Here is a 17,725-nt window from a genome sequence, read left to right on the forward strand (position 1 = left end):
TACGCGAACGTTTGTAAGAAATAAACGTTCGCGTATACATAAGACTCGAGACATAACACACAGTATTGTGCGTTACCTAAGACAAAGACTTAAGGCATAAAACATAGTCTTAAAATTATAAGGCAGCCATTCTGCTCAGGCCCATAGGCAATTGCCAGTCCATATCTGTAAGGTCTATGGTCGTATCGTAAGGTTGTAAGGCCGTAGTCGTAAGAAATTGACCAATCACAGTTGATTATTCTCCTGAAATTCAACTGGGATTGGTCAATTTTTTACGACTACGACCTTACAACCTTACGATACGACCAATGTAGATCCGGCCATAGATGCCAGTTTTGGCCCGCTACGCACACAAAGAAAGAACCGTGTACGTGTGGCGTTACAGCCACTCGTCGCCGCCGGGCGCCACACGTACACGGTTCTTTCTTCGTGTGCGTAGCGTGCAGCGGGCCAAAACTGGCATCTATGGACCCGGCTTAAGCCGGTTATACAATAGCTGTCGTAAGTCGGGTGTCGTAAGAGTTAACCAATCACAGTTGATTTTAGAGAAGAATAATCGAATACGATTGGTCAACTCTTACGACACCCGACTTACGATAGCTATTGTATAATGCGTCGTCTACAATGAGATTTTAAGGAGACTTAAGGCGTAAGATTTAAGAAATTGACCAATCACAGTCGAGTATTCTCTTAATACTTGACTGTGATTGATCAATTTCTTAAGTCTTACGCCTTAAGTCTCCTTAAAATCTCATTGTAGACGACGCTTAACCGGCTTTAGGCTGGTTCTACAATAGCTGTCTTAAGTCGGATGTCAAAAGAGTTAACCAATCACAGTTGATTTTAGAGAAGAATAATCGAATACGATTGGTCAACTCTTACGACACCCGACTTACGACAGCTATTGTATAACCGGCTTTAGGCTGGTTCTACAATAGCTGTCGTAAGTCGGATGTCAAAAGAGTTAACCAATCACAGTTGATTTTAGAGAAGAATAATCGAATACGATTGGTCAACTCTTACGACACCCGACTTACGACAGCTATTGTAGAATCGGCCTTAAGGCCATCACACACAAAATTGCATAGCATAAGACCATATGAACCAATAAGCATCGAGTATTAAATCGCCATATTGACTTATATAACATAATACTCGATGCTCATTGGTCCATATGGTCTTATGCTATGCAATTTTGTGTGTGATGGCCTTTAGGCCTCTGCTACAATGAGTCGTAAGGGCTCGTTCCCACTGAGCGCGTCACGCGTCGCGTCACCAGCGTGAGCCAATCAAAATATCCCATTGTAATAACATGTTTTCCGTGTTATTCTGGAAACTCAGGCCTTTTTTAGTGGTGAGGGAGGTCTTACTTAGTGTGTCCGTTTTTCGACTAGAGGTCGCAATACGAGCGAGAGAGACAGAGATAGACGGCAGTAGTCGTTCTCTCTCTAACATACGTCTAAATGCGACTTCTAGATCGCAGCGAACCTAGCAGGCAAGCTGTGAACTCCCGAAAAACGGACACACTAAAGGCCGCAGCACACACTTTTACATAACGCATAATGCATAAAGCATAAGGAAATCAATCAATCAGAGTCCTTCATTTCCATCCTCCCTTCTCATTCTGCGGATCTCACATAGTGCACAAAGCATAATGCATAAATAGTCGAAAAATCCGTAAAGATGAAAGGCCGCAGCACACACTTTTGCATAATGCATTATGCATAAAGCATAAGCCATAACGTAATACACAGCAACGCACAAGCTTGTGCATAAGACATAAGGTTTTAACCTCAAAGTTACGACACGGAAAGTGCAAAATTGTGTGAAAAGTGAACTGTGTGGCGTATAAAGAGTAAAATATTTTGTTACTGGAATTATATTTAAAGGTAAATATTTTTTAAATAAAGCAATTAAATTTATTTTAATAAAAAAACACTATATAAATATGTTCCATTAAAGATACTTCATTTTGCAATCTGATTATGGCAGAATTGAAGCAAATGGATAATAAAGAAAAACAGATAAAAAAACAAGAAATCATGCAAATTTTGTGGAGAAAGGAAAACTTGTGAGTAAAACGATTTTAGTAATAAAATATATAATTTATGTTTATACGTACATGTAATACTCTTGCTTTAAGAATACTGTGATATTGTTTATTATTCAGTTGTGATTATAAAGTTTATTATTAAGTTGTGATTATTAAGTTTATTATTAAGTTGTGTGTATTAAGTTTTGTAATAAAATATATGGGTATTATTATATAATAACAATAATAATAATAATAATAATATTTAAAAAATCTTGTACTATTTATTTTATATTTACATAATAAATACATATTAACATTACATTTCACAATATAACACACGTGTGTAATCAATGATGAAATGTTTAGATGAAGTCTTGATTTTGTCCTCTCGTTACGTAATCATACTGCCAATCGACAATTCCATTTGGAGTCATAAAATAATTGCAAAGACTGTCCCTAATATGTGTCGCAAATACTACACCATTTTCGTTATTTTCAATAATTTCATCATTGTTTTCAAATTGTATAATATTACCTTCTTCGTTCCTTAAGAAATTGTGCAAACATATAGTTGTTAAAACATATTTATTAATATTTTCAGGAGTCGCAGCGATCGGTCTATTATAAATACCCCACTTTTTTGCCAAAATTCCAAATGTATTTTCTATTATACGCCGGGCTCGCGAAAGTCTATAATTGAATATATTTTTGCGTTCCCCCAAATATCGTCCAGAATATGGTCGCATCAAATGCTTTCCAATGGGAAATGCTTCATCTCCAATAAAAAAATAAGGCATTTGTATATCGGTTCCGCTTAAGCAACTGGTTCCTTCCCCACACAACATTATGTCGTCTTAAAGATGTCTTAAAGACGTCATGAAATTTCTAAAGACGTCTTAAGAAGTTATCAGAATTACATCTTTATGACGTCTTTAAGACGTCTTATGTCCCGATTTAAGATATCTATCGGGCATTGTTTTAAGACGTCTCACTCAAGACGTCCCAATCAAGATATAATTAAATGTCTCACTCAGGATGTTATAAAGACGTCTCAGACATTTCAATTAAGACGACTTTTAGACGTGCGTAATTCGGTCGGTAAAATAGCTGCATTGATTTATTGATTTATTCTATAATAAATAACAAAACTCATCTTAAGTTCATTTCTTTATTATATTTTGAATATTTATACATATTTTTATGAACACTATATGCTCCTAATAAATAATTTACGATTACTTTTTAAATTATATCTTATATGATATAGAGAGGAGAATATTACAAGAGAATTATGTATTAAATAAAATACGAATTTAAATGAAGTAATAAAGAATAGAATATGAATGTAAATATATCATAATAAAGAAATACATAAAAATATACTTTAATTTCTAATAGAAATAAACTACTTTAATATTTTTCAAAATGTTTGTGATAAATAAAAAATGATTTTTACTCTATTCATTTATGTGTATAGCATATATATGCTGTGTATATACATACATACTATAATACAAGATTGAAATCTTATGATCTGTACAATCTAAATCATATTATTTTAGTCATTTTTATCAAGGACCTATAGCTTACTATTCTGCTGAATTTACTTCCAAAATTGAACAATTGCTAGCTTAAATCTAATTAAGTTAAACTCTAGTCTAGCTAAAATGATTTAGTTTAAAAGAAAATGGATAGAATTTTTTCTTACAGGATTTCTCTGAGAGCAAAAATTGCAGATCCATAATTTTGCACGATAGTCTACTTGATATAATGGATTTAAAATAGCTCTGCATGTAAATCTTGTACATAAAACTGGATCATATTGAATTGGCGGAAGATCTACTCGTTCCTTAATTGGTTGATACAAAGTTTTCAATGGTACAACTAGTCTAGTAGCATCAATACGCGATGATGACCAAGCATTCCATTGCGCACATCGTCACAATCTTCATTTTGTTGAATAAAATCTTCATATGTCATAGTGCTGTAAAAAAATATACAAAAGATAATTAATATTTTTTTTTACAATATAGAATTTAATTTTTTACACACACACACACACACAAAATTAAATATATAAGTGAAATATGATTTAAGATATACATTTACATATATTAAAAAACATATATTAATTTCAATGTTTTCTCATTTTCAACACTAAAAATGTTATGCAGCAACATTATACAGCCCTATTGTTTTTTAAATAATATCGTATGGAATTTTCAATAATTTACCAACCTTTTTCTTCTTGTTTCTTAAATAGTTGAGGCGATCTCCCGCATGTCGTAACCATTCTTGGATGGTATTTTTAATATCGTGCATATTACTTTTTTCGTCGTCCGAAACGTATGCTGAAAAACGATTTGTTACATAATTATTAAAATATTTTGTGCTTTAATTCCAATAGTTAGAATAGGGTAGTCATGAAGTAAAGTATAGCTATAAACGTTTGCAACTTTTGGAAAGAATATAAAAATTTTGATCCGTAAAAAATTGGAAAGAGTATAAAGTGTAGAAGAATATTTGAACGAAATTTGAAGTAAGATCTTATTAATAATTCTGAAGAAAAATTTAAAGTTAAAAGTGCACGTTACATCTAAGCATATGTTAGATACTATCTCGAATAATACTGATGTTCGAATACATTAAAGGTGCAACTATTTTTAAACAATATTACATAAAAAGGAGAAATAAAAATATATCTTAAAGAAATAATAATTACCCATAATAACTGTGACAAAACTTGTGTCCTTAATTGCCGTTGATCCTTTTTGGCCTGTCCATGATAATTTGCGGCACAATTCATCCGATAATGTGTATTTTATAATATTCCTTGTCTTGTGAACGAAAGTGTTTCCTCCAATTTTTGCAATTTTCCTTTTCTATAACAGAATGTTACAAAAATGTTTAATAATATTTTCAATTTAAGCCGCTTGAAGAAAAAGGAAACATGAATTTAATATATTTTAAGAGCTTCTTTCAAAATTACTAAGCGACAAAAGGCAGCAAAAATTGTAATAAAATTTAAAAGAATGTTATATATTACGCTTTAAGTAAATTTAAGTAAATATTTTATACTATATATCTAAATTTGCGCACTAATAACCGCGTGTCTTTTGATTTTTATTTGCCTTTTTACCCCTTAGTAATTTATTATTATGTTGAGCCTATTATTTTCATTATTTTATTTTTCACAATTGTTTTTATTATATGAATAAATAAATAAAAAAATAAATAAATAAATAAATAAATATATATATATATATATATACGGGGTGTGTCAGACCACCCGTATCAGCCGAATATCTCGAAAACCGAGAACGGCAGACAAAAATGTTTCCTATAAAAGTTATAGGGTTTCAAATAATGCACAGTAATATTAGTACGACCTTGAATAGTGTTGTCAAGATCATGTGAAGGTTGTCCTTCAATTTCTTAAATGGAACCATTTATTTTTCATTGCGTTATTATTCTTGTAGCTTATCTCGAGAGCTTTCCAAAACACTATAATTAAGTTAGTTTTCATTAAGTACTTGTAGAGTTATGAGGCTTAAAATCGTTTCTTAATTTTATATAAACCGTAAAATATCTTATTTTGTACATAAAAGTATTAAGGTGAGGTAATCGTAAAATATTCATTTTTCGATTACCTCACCTTAATACTTTTATGTACAAAATAATGAGAGGAATTAATTAGTGTGACACCCAGTATATTCAATATCTAGATTTTGTCTTCTACTTTTATCTCTACAAAAGAATTTTTGTTGTTGATTGAATTATAGAAATATACATTTATTTCACATTTAAAAATAGAGAGAAGAAGAAAAAAGAAATGGACGCAAAAACAGAAAAGTACTCACTAATTGTTTCCGAATCTCTCTGTCCTTTTGGAGATCCGTGTCAAATTTGAAAAATTTGTCAACTGTTGATAGCGGAAATTCCGGCAATAATTGGACTTCGTCATTATTATATATTGTATTAGCTGGTCCTGCGTTATTTATTAAATTTATTATTATCTCCAACTGTCTCGTATTCTTTTGTATGAGATTTTTAATAATTTTTTGTTCGATACGACACGCATCTGTATAAGATAAAAAAGAAAAATATTTATTTCTCTTTATAAGTATCATTAAAATTATCTGTTTAGTTATTTTACACAAGTACATACATACGAAATTAAGTACATATAACATATTGCTATTATAAGTACAATATAACGATATAATTAAGAAGGAAGAATAAAGAATAAAGTTTAATACATACCATAGCATTTTTCCAACTGATTGCCGTTGGCATTGAAAGTTGTCATGTCATCACCGTCAAGCACATTATCGGGGCTAATCATATTGTCACCAATATCATCATCAGGCACATTGTCATTATTAAGCCTATTACCATCATCACGCACATTAGCATTACCGCAAGACACGTAATCACCTACTAAACTTTCGTTCAACCATTCCTCATCAGTAATGTCAACATCTGTAAATATAAAGTCTGTGAGTTCATTTTGTTAGTTATACTGTTCATCACAGTGTTATTAAATTTCATTCATTATAAACTATTTTATATAATTTTCACTTAACGCACAACCACAATCACAATCGCACTCGATGAAAGATGAGAAGAAAGGAGCATCTCAGATAAAGTTTTCATTTATCTTATGATAGCAGTCATTTGTCATAAGTTGCTAGTGTATTCGCTAGCTGTAATACACTAGCAACTTATGACAAATGACTGCTATCATAAGATAAATGAAAACTTTATCTGAGATGCTCCTTTCTTCTTTCAGTTAAAAAGAATGTCAAAAAATATATATTGATATATGAAATATGAGACCTAAAAGTATCAATAAGTTTTAAATATATCATGTGTTTTATACAAATAACAACTTACCTATAAAAACTAGTTTTATTTGGGGAATTATTGAATACTTGAAGAATTGTGATCTGCGTAAATGATACATAAATTGTGGACACAAGGAAAAATTTTCTGCCAATCTAAAGCTAGTTGGATCATCTTTTGCATATTCTCCGAATTTTTGATACTGCAATAATAAGATTTTACACCTCAAAATAGATAAAATATATATTTATGTGTAAATCTATATGTATAAATATATTAAGTTTAAGCTTTATATTAAGTGTAATTGGGCACAATTTTAATGATAGAAACTACTAACAAGTCTAATCAGAATATGATCAACCCATCTTCAAACATTTGGACCATCATCACTTTCTGCTCGAAATACAGTTAAACGTGACATAAAAACAGCTGTTGCTTCCTCAAATTCTATGCTTACATGATGCAAAGATGATGATTCATCTGCCCAACTAATAATTAAAGATATCCCTATAACATCATAAATATTTATGATATATTATTATTTATGATATTATAAATATTTATGATATACATATAATGTATAATAAAAAATATATTTACTTTCTTGCAATAGTAGTAACTCTAATTCGCCTTTGTCCATTACTATGTTAATATTGGATAATGAATTGAATACAGCCTCTTCCACTTTGCGGAATTGGGGCTGTATGTTAATTTGCAACTTCAAAGAATAATGCTGTTGTTGTAGATGGTGTCAATGAACAAAATTTCCACTGACAAGTAAGCCTACTTCTTGTAGTACTCCAACACTTGATCCTTTCTCCCACTGACATACAAAAGATCCAATTGCTCCAGGAACTTTAATTTTCTGAGATGTTTTTTCTTCTAAGATTGCATTGAATGCTATTTTCAAATCACCCTTGGCATCTGTAGCAAATATTCGTTGAAAAGTTTGTTTGAATAATGAAGAATTAAATGAATCCCCCATCATCATATGACCACCAGTAGAGTTGCAATATTGTCGCCTTTCTAATAAACCAGTTTGGTGTCAAGAGCACAAAAATAAATATCTATTATAAATATCTATTATGGCCATTAGTTGCAGCACGTGATGCAAGGGTATCATAATGCTTAATTGCCTTTTTATGCTTAGCATTATCTTTTTGAATATTATGATGTGATCTGATTGGTTGTCATAAATCATCAGTTACAACTTGGCCAGGTCCTTGAGAACATGGTCCGCCAACAAATAGCATAATCCTTAAATACATTGATAGCATTATATGTAGGATTACAATGAAAAACATAACATATATACATCATATTACAACATATAAATACCTAGCATCAGTATTTGCATAACTAGCTTCTAAGAGATCCGTGGCGACTGCTAATGCCACAATTGTAGATCGCAATGAACGTTTCTCTGGCCCAACAGACCATGGATCACGTTGCAGTTCTCCTAAAAGATCTGTCGAACTGTCTCATATCACACTTATGTACTGGTTACAAAAAGCGATTAGCAGCTGGCAATAGTTACGCACCAGGTCCTCTTGGTTGATTTGGATTTTGTCCAGGAATTAGTCTACCTATACCTATCAAAATGTAATGTGAATAAAATGCAATAAAGTAATCATGAAGAACAATGACTAATATAGTAAATATAACTTGGGACTTATTCTATTCGTACCTAACATATCTTGAACTTGTTTTGGTTGAAGATCCTTTGTGCTTCTAATTCATGAACTTGAATCATTTTGCCAAATGTGATAAGACCAATAAGAGCATTAAGTGAAAGCAGAGACAATGACATTTGTAATGAATCTTTAAGTGCCTCTAATTCTTCATCATCCAGACATATGTATCCGCAAAAAGTAAAAATATTGATGGCAAACATTGGGCACGCTAAATAATACATATAAATACATACAATTGGACTGAGATACAATAATATTTAAAGTAATATATAAGTAACATATATGTATATATATATATATATATATATATATATATATATCATAAATTTATATATAATAAAAACTATAATAAATCATGTAATGTCAATAAATGATAATAAAAAAAATGTTCGAAAAGAATCAAATCTTAAAAAAAGTAAAATCAAAAATATTTGTTTCATAATATAACTATTCAACATATATAACACATATATAACACTATTATTCAAATAAATGCATACATTTTGATCATTTAAATATATTTCCTTTTTGTTTCTTATTTCGAAGAATTTCCTCATAAATTCTTTTTGCAAAGTTTTTTTCTCATAATTATTAATATAACTCACAATATGTGTATTATAATGTAACTTAAAAAAAATAATATATAATGATAACACAAATTTAGAATTTATTGAAATATAAAAATATCTTTACAATATTTTTATGAATACTATATGCTCCTAATAAATAATTTGATTTTTTAAATTATCTTATATGATATAGACAGAAAATTACAAGAGAATTATGCATTAAATAAAATACGAATTTAAATGAAGTATAAAGAATAATAAAGAATATGAATGTAAATACATCGTAATAAAGAAACACATTAAAATATATTTTAATTTCTAATAGAAATAAACTACTTTAATATTTTTCAAAATGTTTCTTGTGATAAATAAAAAATGATTTTTGTTCTATTCATTTATAATACCTTATTACTTACCACGATAGTCTATTTGATATAATGGATTTAAAATAGCTCTGCATGTAGATCTTGTACATAAAACTGGATCATATTGAATTGGCGGAAGATCTACTTGTTCCTTAATTGGTTGATACAAAGTTGTCAATAGTACAACTAGTCTAGTAGTATCAATACGCGATGATGGCCAAGCATTCCATTTATGGAACGCACACCGTCACAATCTTGTTGAATAAAATTTTGTTGAATAAAATCTTCATATGTTGTCATAATGCTGCAAAAAAAATATACAAAAGATAATTAATATATTTTTTTACAATATAGAGTTTAATTTTTTTACACATACATACATATACATATATATATATAACGTAGCATAAAGTTGTAAGCGAAATGAACCAAATCCATTTCCTACTATGGCCATGTTCCAAAATTCACTGCCAGCGCTGAAAATATATAATATACGTAACGTGAACTAAAGATTTTCAGCGCTGGCAGTGAATTTTGGAACACGCCCTAAGCCCATTCTACAATGGCAATAACAAGGCTGTAGGAGTAAAGAATAAACTGTTTCTAATGAAGTAAAGACAAGAAGTAACGAAATAGAAATTCTCATTAGTACTCTAAGGTAATAGTAGTACAAAATGAGAATTGTCTATTTCATTACTTCTTCTTCTTTACTTCACTAAAAACGATTTAATCTCTACTCCTACAGTCTTGTTACTGCCATTGTAGAATGAGCTCTATGTATGTTCTACGGCGGACGCGCAATAAGAATTAAGAACGCAGAATTCTTCCGTGACTGCGTATGCGAGACCACCGTAGAACGCACGAAATCCATAGGAAATGGATTTGGTTATTTCGCTTACATCTTACAACCTTATGCTATGGCCATTGCAGACCCGGCTTTAAATATCATTAATTCTTACCTGTGCAAAGCACTGCTCAACTTTGGTAAATGGAATAATTTATTTTCCAACTCGACCCCGTCTAATGCCTGGCTGGCCTGGCACCGCGGCCATCTTAAAAATGGCGTCTTAAAGTAAATGTTCTTAAAAACATCAGAAAGACGTCTATTGGTCAGGTCTTAAAGACGTCATAAGAAAGGCATGTTTAAGACGTTTAAAAAAATACGTCTTAAATTGAATGTCTTACAGACGTTAGAAAGACGTCTATTGGTCAGGTCTTAAAGGCGTCATAAGAAAGGCATGTTTAAGACGTTTAAAAAAATACGTCTTAAATTGAATGTCTTAAAAACATCAGAAAGACGTCAATTGGTCAAGTCTTAAAGGCGTCATAAGAAAGGCATCTTTAAGACGTTTAAAAAAATACGTCTTAAATTGAATGTCTTAAAAACATCAGAAAGACGTCAATTGGACAAGTCTTAAAGGCGTCATAAGAAAGACATGTTTAAGACGTCTTCAAGACATGCATGTTGTGTGGGTCTGGAATATCCAGCATTCCATTCTCCACATTCAAGTCGCTGTTTCCATAAATTCCCGCATCACTGTTTTTCCCCATGGATCCAATATCGACCAAAGTGAATTTATAGTTGTAATCACACACAGCCATAAGCACGATGCTGTATCGTTTATGATAATTGAAGTACAACGAACCAGAATTCGGGGGGCATTGAGCATCGACATGTTTTCCATCTATTGCCCCCAAGCAATGTGGAAAATTCCATAATTTCCAAAAACCCTCAGCAATTTGCAAATATTCTTCTCTCGAAGGAGGTCGTAGATAGATAGGACTAAGAAGTCTTCCAAATACGTCACACGTCTCTTTAACTATTTTATGTACGGTTGATAGACCGACACGATAGGCAAAAGCAATTGTTGGAACTTTGTCACCAATCAAAAATCTGTAACATCATTATCAATATTATAATATTAATTACCAAATTGTTTTTACACATATGTATTGTTAAATTACGAGTGATCCGCATATATACCTCAATGTCAAAGCAATTCGATGCTCTGGTTCAAGTGCCCGTGGACTTCGTTTTATTAAACTTGGGTTAACAATGTCCATCAAGTGCTGGAATGTTGGCAATGTCATACGTGTATATTTATGGAACATTTGTTGATCTCTTTTTATTTCTTGAAAAAGATTATAAAAAGCTCCTTGCTGTCTTCTTCTTGTATTAATTGGTCGTACCCAGATACGGCGACGGCGACGACGGTTGATCCGGTCTCTACGACGTTGCACCAAAAGTGCTTCCATGTAGACCAGAGTAATTAACATTAAATCGAAATCATCCATTTCTAAAAAGAAATGTAATTCAATCCAATGCAGTCTTCTCGAATTAAAATCACACTTAGAATTGTAAGAACTAATTGCAAAAATGTTAAAGAACGACCAAACAGCACAAACATCAAATATCAAAATGAATGAAGAATATTCAATGATATATAAAAAATAATGAAATATTATTCGAGAAAATTAATCAAATTAAGAGAATGTTTCAATAATGAATTTTTACTTAAACTATATATGAAACGTACCGAAAATTATGAGAAGATTCGTTTATTTTGCAATAAATTACAATTTCAGAAATGTGCACACAAAATCAAATTAACCTCAAAATAATATATTTATGAAATTGGGACAATTTACACGAATAATTATATACGATCATTATCAGTTTGTATTTTCATTACATGGATAATTAAATAGTGATAATACTTACGTGTTAATAAATATAATGTGTAATATTCGTCCTTAATTATTTTTTCTTGATAACGCGATACGTTTTAAAACCGGCTACAGTGAGTTATGCCCGTGGCTATGCATTATGTATTTTTATGTAGATTGAAAATCCACAAGCCATAGGCAGAATTCAGAATCATAGCGCATGCGCTATGACTTCTGCATTCTGCTTATGGCTCCTGTAATTTTATTTGCTTCCACCTTTACACATAATAAGACAGGATCATACATGGATGATAATGAAGATTTTTTAATTTTGTCTCTTTTTTATTTGTGCTTATTAGCATTATTAAAAAAGAGGAAAAAAAGATGGTTGAATCGGGGATGGTGGTGAGACCTATCAATTTAAAACGTCCTTGGTATGGAGATTATGAACATCTATTCCACGAATTAAAATATGATGATCCTGATATGTTTTTTCGATATGTACGAATGACAAAGGAAACTTTCCACTTTTTATTAAATATGACAAAGCCTTTTTTGGCGAAAGCAAACAAAAGAGCTTTTAGTCCAGAACTACGATTGGCCATTACTCTGAGGTACTTATTTATTTTGTCATGCAGTATTAAATATAAGAATAAAACAAACGTAGCATGATATTATTTTTGCAAATATTTTATGGTAGTATCTTGTTTTATAATATTCATATATTTTAATTATTTTTTGTAGATTCTTAGCAACTGGAGACCAAATATTGTCCATTGCATTGGCTTTTAGATGTGGAGAGTCAACTGTACGGAACATTATTCATGAAACTTGTTCAGTCATAGTCACCTCCGGGAACTTTATTTATTTTTTTTTTTTAAGACAGGAAATGCTTTGCGCACTTGGCGGTGAGACCCGAGGGAGGTACTGACCGCCGTCGTGGGGGACTCCCGGTTTGTTCCAACCCACGTGGGTTGGGTCGGTTTACCACCCAGTACTGACCCGAAATGTCAGCACCGGACCCTAAAACCTGTCTATAGCCCCTGGCCGTTGATAGGGATTTACGTCCACCGGGAACCGCTCGCGCATAACATCCAGTGGACAACCCTATAGCCTGGTCTGTGAGGACCCTTCCCGAAGGAAGTCGCCCCCCTTACACACACAACCCTGACTCGAGAGTCTGTAGGGAGAACGGCCGAGCTATTAGCCATTCTCCCCTCGTCCCCAGGGAGACGTGCAATGCGAGTGGGAGCCCTCACTCCCACCCGCTGCTCCCCGGAACGGAAGGCAACCAGCACCTTCCCCAGACATAAACGCCGAAGCGCAGGAACCACGAGGAAACAATAAGGAAACGAGCAACGACAAACCCACCCGAGGGTGGGGAGCACATTTACACATACTAAACGTAACACCTAACATAGGGCACAGATAATCACGCCAACATACGATAAAAGGTACCAACACCAGACTATGGACAGAGGGCGTATACGAACCAAACAATTCCGGATCTCTCCGGAGAGCATGGCCGCAGCCCCCATAGCTACATTAGACGTCACCAGACAAACTCCATTCAAGGGGACGACGACATGGGCTCCGTAGAGCCCTGCGAGTCAGGAAGGGGCCCGACAGCGTCCTCAGACGCAGCTCGAACCCCCTCCCGACTGCCCTCACCCAATACCGCCGAACTTCCAGGGGTCGACCCTCCATCCGGTCTACCCACCTCCGGGAACTTAGCCGGGCAACTTCGACTTTTTTAATTTTTTTTTTTTTTTAATCGTTTGTTGGTCGTTTGTCGGTGATTGTTGGCCTAATTTCAACGTTTGTTGGTTTATATTTTTTTCTTAAACAAAAAAAATAAAAATTAGCGTGGTTAACCGGAAAAATTTCATTTTCGTTCAAAAAGCGGTTAAATCGATACGCAATCATTCGCTGATGATTGTTGGTTTAATTATAACGTTTGTTGGTTCGGTATTTGCCTTAAAAACGAAAAATAATCTCTTTTATTAAGACCGCATTTACAAAACCCTGGCAAAAATGAGACGTTTGTTTAGCGTTTACATGAACGTTTGTGGAAGTTCGTCGAGAGTTTAAAAACGATTAGTAAAGAGTTTGTAGAACAAAAATTGCAACACTGCAGCGTTTAAAAGACGTTTGTACGTTATAGCGTAAACGTAAACGTTTGAAAAGTCTGAGTAAACTCTGTACACGAAGATGTATCAACGTTTACTGAACGTACTCTGAAAAATGTTACCTCAGCATTGCAAAACTTTCATGTAACATTATATAAAGAGTTTGTAGAACAAAAATTGCAACACTGCAGCGTTTGATAAGCATTCAAAACCCAACAGCGTTATGTAAGTGCTCTTACAAAGTTTGAAAAGCATATAAACTCTCAGAAAACCCTCACTCAACAATTGTTAACGCTTTATAAAGTTTCTTATTTTCGCCAGGGAAGTCGTTAGGATCAATCACAGTTGAAGGTTAAACAGTCCTCGAATATGATTGGTTAATTTCTTCCCAATACGTATGTCATTGTTTCTTACGACTTTAGGCTTAAACATCTATATAAACTTGACTGAAGCCTTTCCGCATTCCATTTTCGTATCACATAAGTTTGATACGTATTGTAAATATTGTAAATATATAATTAGGAATAAGTTAAAATTACATATGCGTGGTTCTATAAAAGAAAACAGAGGTTGAAAGGTTTGTATCTTATGTATTTTCTGATATATATTACAATTTCTTATTTAAGTAAAAATGTATATAGCTATTCATTTATATAGCTCATGCTATTTGATTTATAAAGTTGATTTATGTTTATTAGGAGATTATGCTGCTTGGAAATTTATATTTGGAGCTGAGCGTGGCAGAACACATGACTCAATAGAGATACCCAATAATGTAGACATAACTTTTTGCATCGGAGAAGTGGCATATGTTTGTAGCAGTATGTTTCTTCTTTCCGTCCAATAAGTGAGTACAAAAGTTAGTTTTGCATTAATTAAAATATATTGTTTTCTAATTCTTCTATATGTGATACAATACGCTGATACATAGTGAATTAATACAATTAAGTTATTCTTATATATAATGTTAAATTGTACAATGTTCAATTGTTTTCAGTTGAAAGTTACAGAATTCGAATTTAAAAAAAGAGCATAGCACAATCTTTTTTAAACCATTGAGATAAAAGAAGTATTATATATTCAAGCACATGTTAATGATATGAATGAACAGGAATTATCGCACTCTATGTAAGTACTTACTTTATAACAAGATATCGTACATTATTAAATTTTATAATTGTATCAAGTCTCTTTATTAATACTTATTTCTCTCTTTTGCTTTTATAGATTAATTTAGATAATGGCCATTTTCTATTCGATCTAAATACTAAAACTGAAACAGATCTTCTAGAACCGAATTATTCTTGTTCGAGTAATCATTTTACTATAGAAGTCTTCTAGATTCTTAGATGCATCAGAGTAAGTTTAAATATTTTATTCATATATTTGTTACACATTAATTGTAAGTAGGAATAATATTTCATATCTAATCTATTACTTTTTATATTATAGGTCACGTACATTTTCCAAATTTTTCGCATTCCATTTTGATACACATACAGATACACCATATGATATACAATATACAAAATTAAATCTTTACATATTTCTATGTATAATAAATTTCCAAATCTGATTTTATCAATAGAAACAATAAGAGATCCCAGAAAACAAATATTGAAGAGTAGAATAACTGCTTTTCAAATAGTAGGATATGATATGACATTGATTACGTTTTATTCACATCAATATCTAACATAAATAATCAAATAATATTTTCTATATTGCTTTATATAGTTATTAGCAACAACATATCTGCACAGTAAAATGATAGAAAAAGAACCGCCTCAATTATCACCTACTATATTGTAGATCAAATTAAGCTGTGGGAAAATGAAAGATTCTTGTTTAGTGAAGGTGTTTTATACAGTCAATTTCTTTCACAAACCGATTTTGAGGTTCTTAAAAGATCATGCACTTTCTATGGGAGTATGAAATTAATATTATATTATATATACATATTATATACATAAATTAATATTTGGGAAAGTGAAAGATCATTATTTTAGAAAGAATATTTTATGAAATATGAATACAGTTTATTACTACAAAATTTTATGACAAATATCACAATTGAGACATATTGTATCTTATAGGAAAGGAACTATGGTAATCGCTAATGCTGATCATGGTGACGTAAGAAAGTTTAAGAAACGATATTCAAAGGGTTCGAGTTAATATTGCGTATTAATAAAATCTAATTGTAAGCATTTTACATACATTATATTGTTTCTTCAGTAGCAATACTTACAAAAAAATATTGTCTCAAAGAAGTGCCTAGAAAAATTGGAAAATAAATTATTTTTATTTTGACATTCTAATAAAATAAGAAAAAAACTTGTTTTAATCAATGCCAAAGCTTTTCTCAGATCGGATTTGATAATACATATAATTATGATATAACGAATTATAATAAAGTAAATTTTTATATAATATTTATGTAATAATATTGTCTATATTTTTTTATCTACTTCTACGAATCATCACATTTATACAACAAAGAATTATTTAAAATTCGATAATTCATCATAATAAAACTTATTGTAATCTTGTACATCGTATAATAAATAAATGTCATGTTGAAAAAAATTCAGCTATTACTCTGGCATTCTTTTAACATTAATTTAACATTAATTTAAATTTTTGTAGCAAATGTAGCACATTAGGCTGGCTCTTTATATAATGTTTTCAATCAATATTTGTATGATGGACAAAAATAATTAAACATATATTTACAGTACTAACATTCAATATTGCAAATGATGAAATTAGACATGCAATTAAAGTGCAAACTGATAATCCTTTATACATATATTAGATATTCAAGAAAATGTAATTAAATTCAACCATAATTAAAAACCATAGTTAAAATGTAATGTTTCGCAACTTTTGACCATATTATATCGAGAATATTGAGAAATTATTGCGAATAAAATATAAGAATATTAAGTAATGCAATATTACTCGTCATAGTTTTATGTAAAAATAAAAAGTGTTAGACGAGTCGCGCAAAAGCCGTCCACACTTTTTAAGGAAGACGTCGAGAGAAAGAAACTTTCTTCTTTTTTTTCTCATTCGAGCGGTTTCCAGGCTTCAGCCAAGTTTATATAGATGTTTAAGTTTGATTGCGTATCGATTTAACCGCTTTTTGAACGAAAATGAAATTTTTCCGGCTAACTTCACGCTAATTTTTATTTTTTTGTTTAAAAAAAAAATATAAACCAACAAACGTTGAAATTAGGCCAACAATCACCGACAAACGACCAACAAACGATTAAAAAAAAAAATTAAAAAAGTCGAAGTTGCCCGGCTAAGTTCCCGGAGGTGTCATAGTCAAGGTATTACAACTGATTTACCTTCGTTTACCAACAGAAGAAGAATGGAAAAATATTTGTACTGGTATTCTGGAAAATTGGAATTT

The 17,725-nt window shown here is 31.5% G+C and overlaps 2 protein-coding genes across 13 annotated transcripts; one reads left to right on the top strand and one right to left on the bottom strand.

The window, feature by feature from the left end:
- Positions 1–919: 919 nt before the first annotated feature.
- Positions 920–16,737, top strand: LOC145970435 (uncharacterized). Of its 6 annotated transcripts, none has more exons than XM_083097250.1 (9): positions 920–1,889; positions 12,535–12,789; positions 12,920–12,983; positions 13,058–14,881; positions 15,003–15,151; positions 15,302–15,432; positions 15,532–15,663; positions 15,757–16,233; positions 16,401–16,577. In XM_083097250.1, exons 2-4 carry the CDS (start codon positions 12,560–12,562, stop codon positions 13,085–13,087), a joined length of 324 nt encoding a protein of 107 aa, XP_082953376.1. In that variant the 5' UTR covers positions 920–1,889; positions 12,535–12,559; the 3' UTR covers positions 13,088–14,881; positions 15,003–15,151; positions 15,302–15,432; positions 15,532–15,663; positions 15,757–16,233; positions 16,401–16,577. The 6 variants fall into 6 exon arrangements, 1 of the variants encoding a protein (XP_082953376.1); XR_014438463.1 differs by having other exon boundaries at positions 1,126–1,889; positions 13,062–14,881; positions 16,401–16,737; XR_014438460.1 differs by having other exon boundaries at positions 1,128–1,889; positions 12,920–14,881; positions 15,757–15,951; positions 16,042–16,233; positions 16,401–16,737.
- Positions 3,190–10,732, bottom strand: LOC145970397 (uncharacterized). 7 transcript variants are annotated; one of them, XM_083097177.1, is made up of 13 exons: positions 10,468–10,732; positions 9,889–9,984; positions 9,560–9,812; positions 8,568–8,782; positions 8,219–8,472; positions 7,481–8,137; positions 7,338–7,387; positions 6,932–7,082; positions 6,299–6,517; positions 5,896–6,116; positions 4,758–4,917; positions 4,274–4,386; positions 3,190–4,019 (listed from the first exon to the last, which is right to left on the bottom strand). In XM_083097177.1, the coding sequence occupies exons 6-13, from the start codon at positions 7,518–7,520 to the stop codon at positions 4,005–4,007; spliced, it is 969 nt and encodes a 322-aa protein (XP_082953303.1). In that variant the 5' UTR covers positions 7,521–8,137; positions 8,219–8,472; positions 8,568–8,782; positions 9,560–9,812; positions 9,889–9,984; positions 10,468–10,732; the 3' UTR covers positions 3,190–4,004. The 7 variants fall into 7 exon arrangements, with proteins under 7 accessions (XP_082953303.1, XP_082953302.1, XP_082953304.1 ...); XM_083097176.1 differs by lacking the exon at positions 9,889–9,984; XM_083097178.1 differs by lacking the exon at positions 9,889–9,984 and having other exon boundaries at positions 8,546–8,782.
- Positions 16,738–17,725: the final 988 nt, after the last annotated feature.

The sequence above is a fragment of the Camponotus vicinus genome, unplaced genomic scaffold (assembly GCF_025532165.1).
Source record: "Camponotus vicinus isolate PSW18456_S1 unplaced genomic scaffold, iyCamVici1.0 SCAF_4, whole genome shotgun sequence".
Lineage (NCBI taxonomy): Eukaryota > Metazoa > Arthropoda > Insecta > Hymenoptera > Formicidae > Camponotus > Camponotus vicinus.

Bases quoted from the DNA above. Each gene is read 5' to 3' on its own strand.
- LOC145970435 (XM_083097250.1), top strand. From the start codon at position 12,560: ATGGTTGAATCGGGGATGGTGGTGAGACCTATCAATTTAAAACGTCCT. The intron at 12,790-12,919 runs GTACTTATTTAT...TATTTTTTGTAG, and splicing joins CGATTGGCCATTACTCTGAG to ATTCTTAGCAACTGGAGACC. The intron at 12,984-13,057 runs GTACGGAACATT...TTTTTTTTTAAG, and splicing joins TTAGATGTGGAGAGTCAACT to ACAGGAAATGCTTTGCGCAC.
- LOC145970397 (XM_083097176.1), bottom strand. From the start codon at position 7,520: ATGGACAAAGGCGAATTAGAGTTACTACTATTGCAAGAAA. The intron at 7,083-7,337 runs GTAAGCATAGAA...TTATTATTGCAG, and splicing joins AATCATCATCTTTGCATCAT to TATCAAAAATTCGGAGAATA. The intron at 4,387-4,757 runs GTAATTATTATT...ATCGTTTTTCAG, and splicing joins TTTTGTCACAGTTATTATGG to CATACGTTTCGGACGACGAA.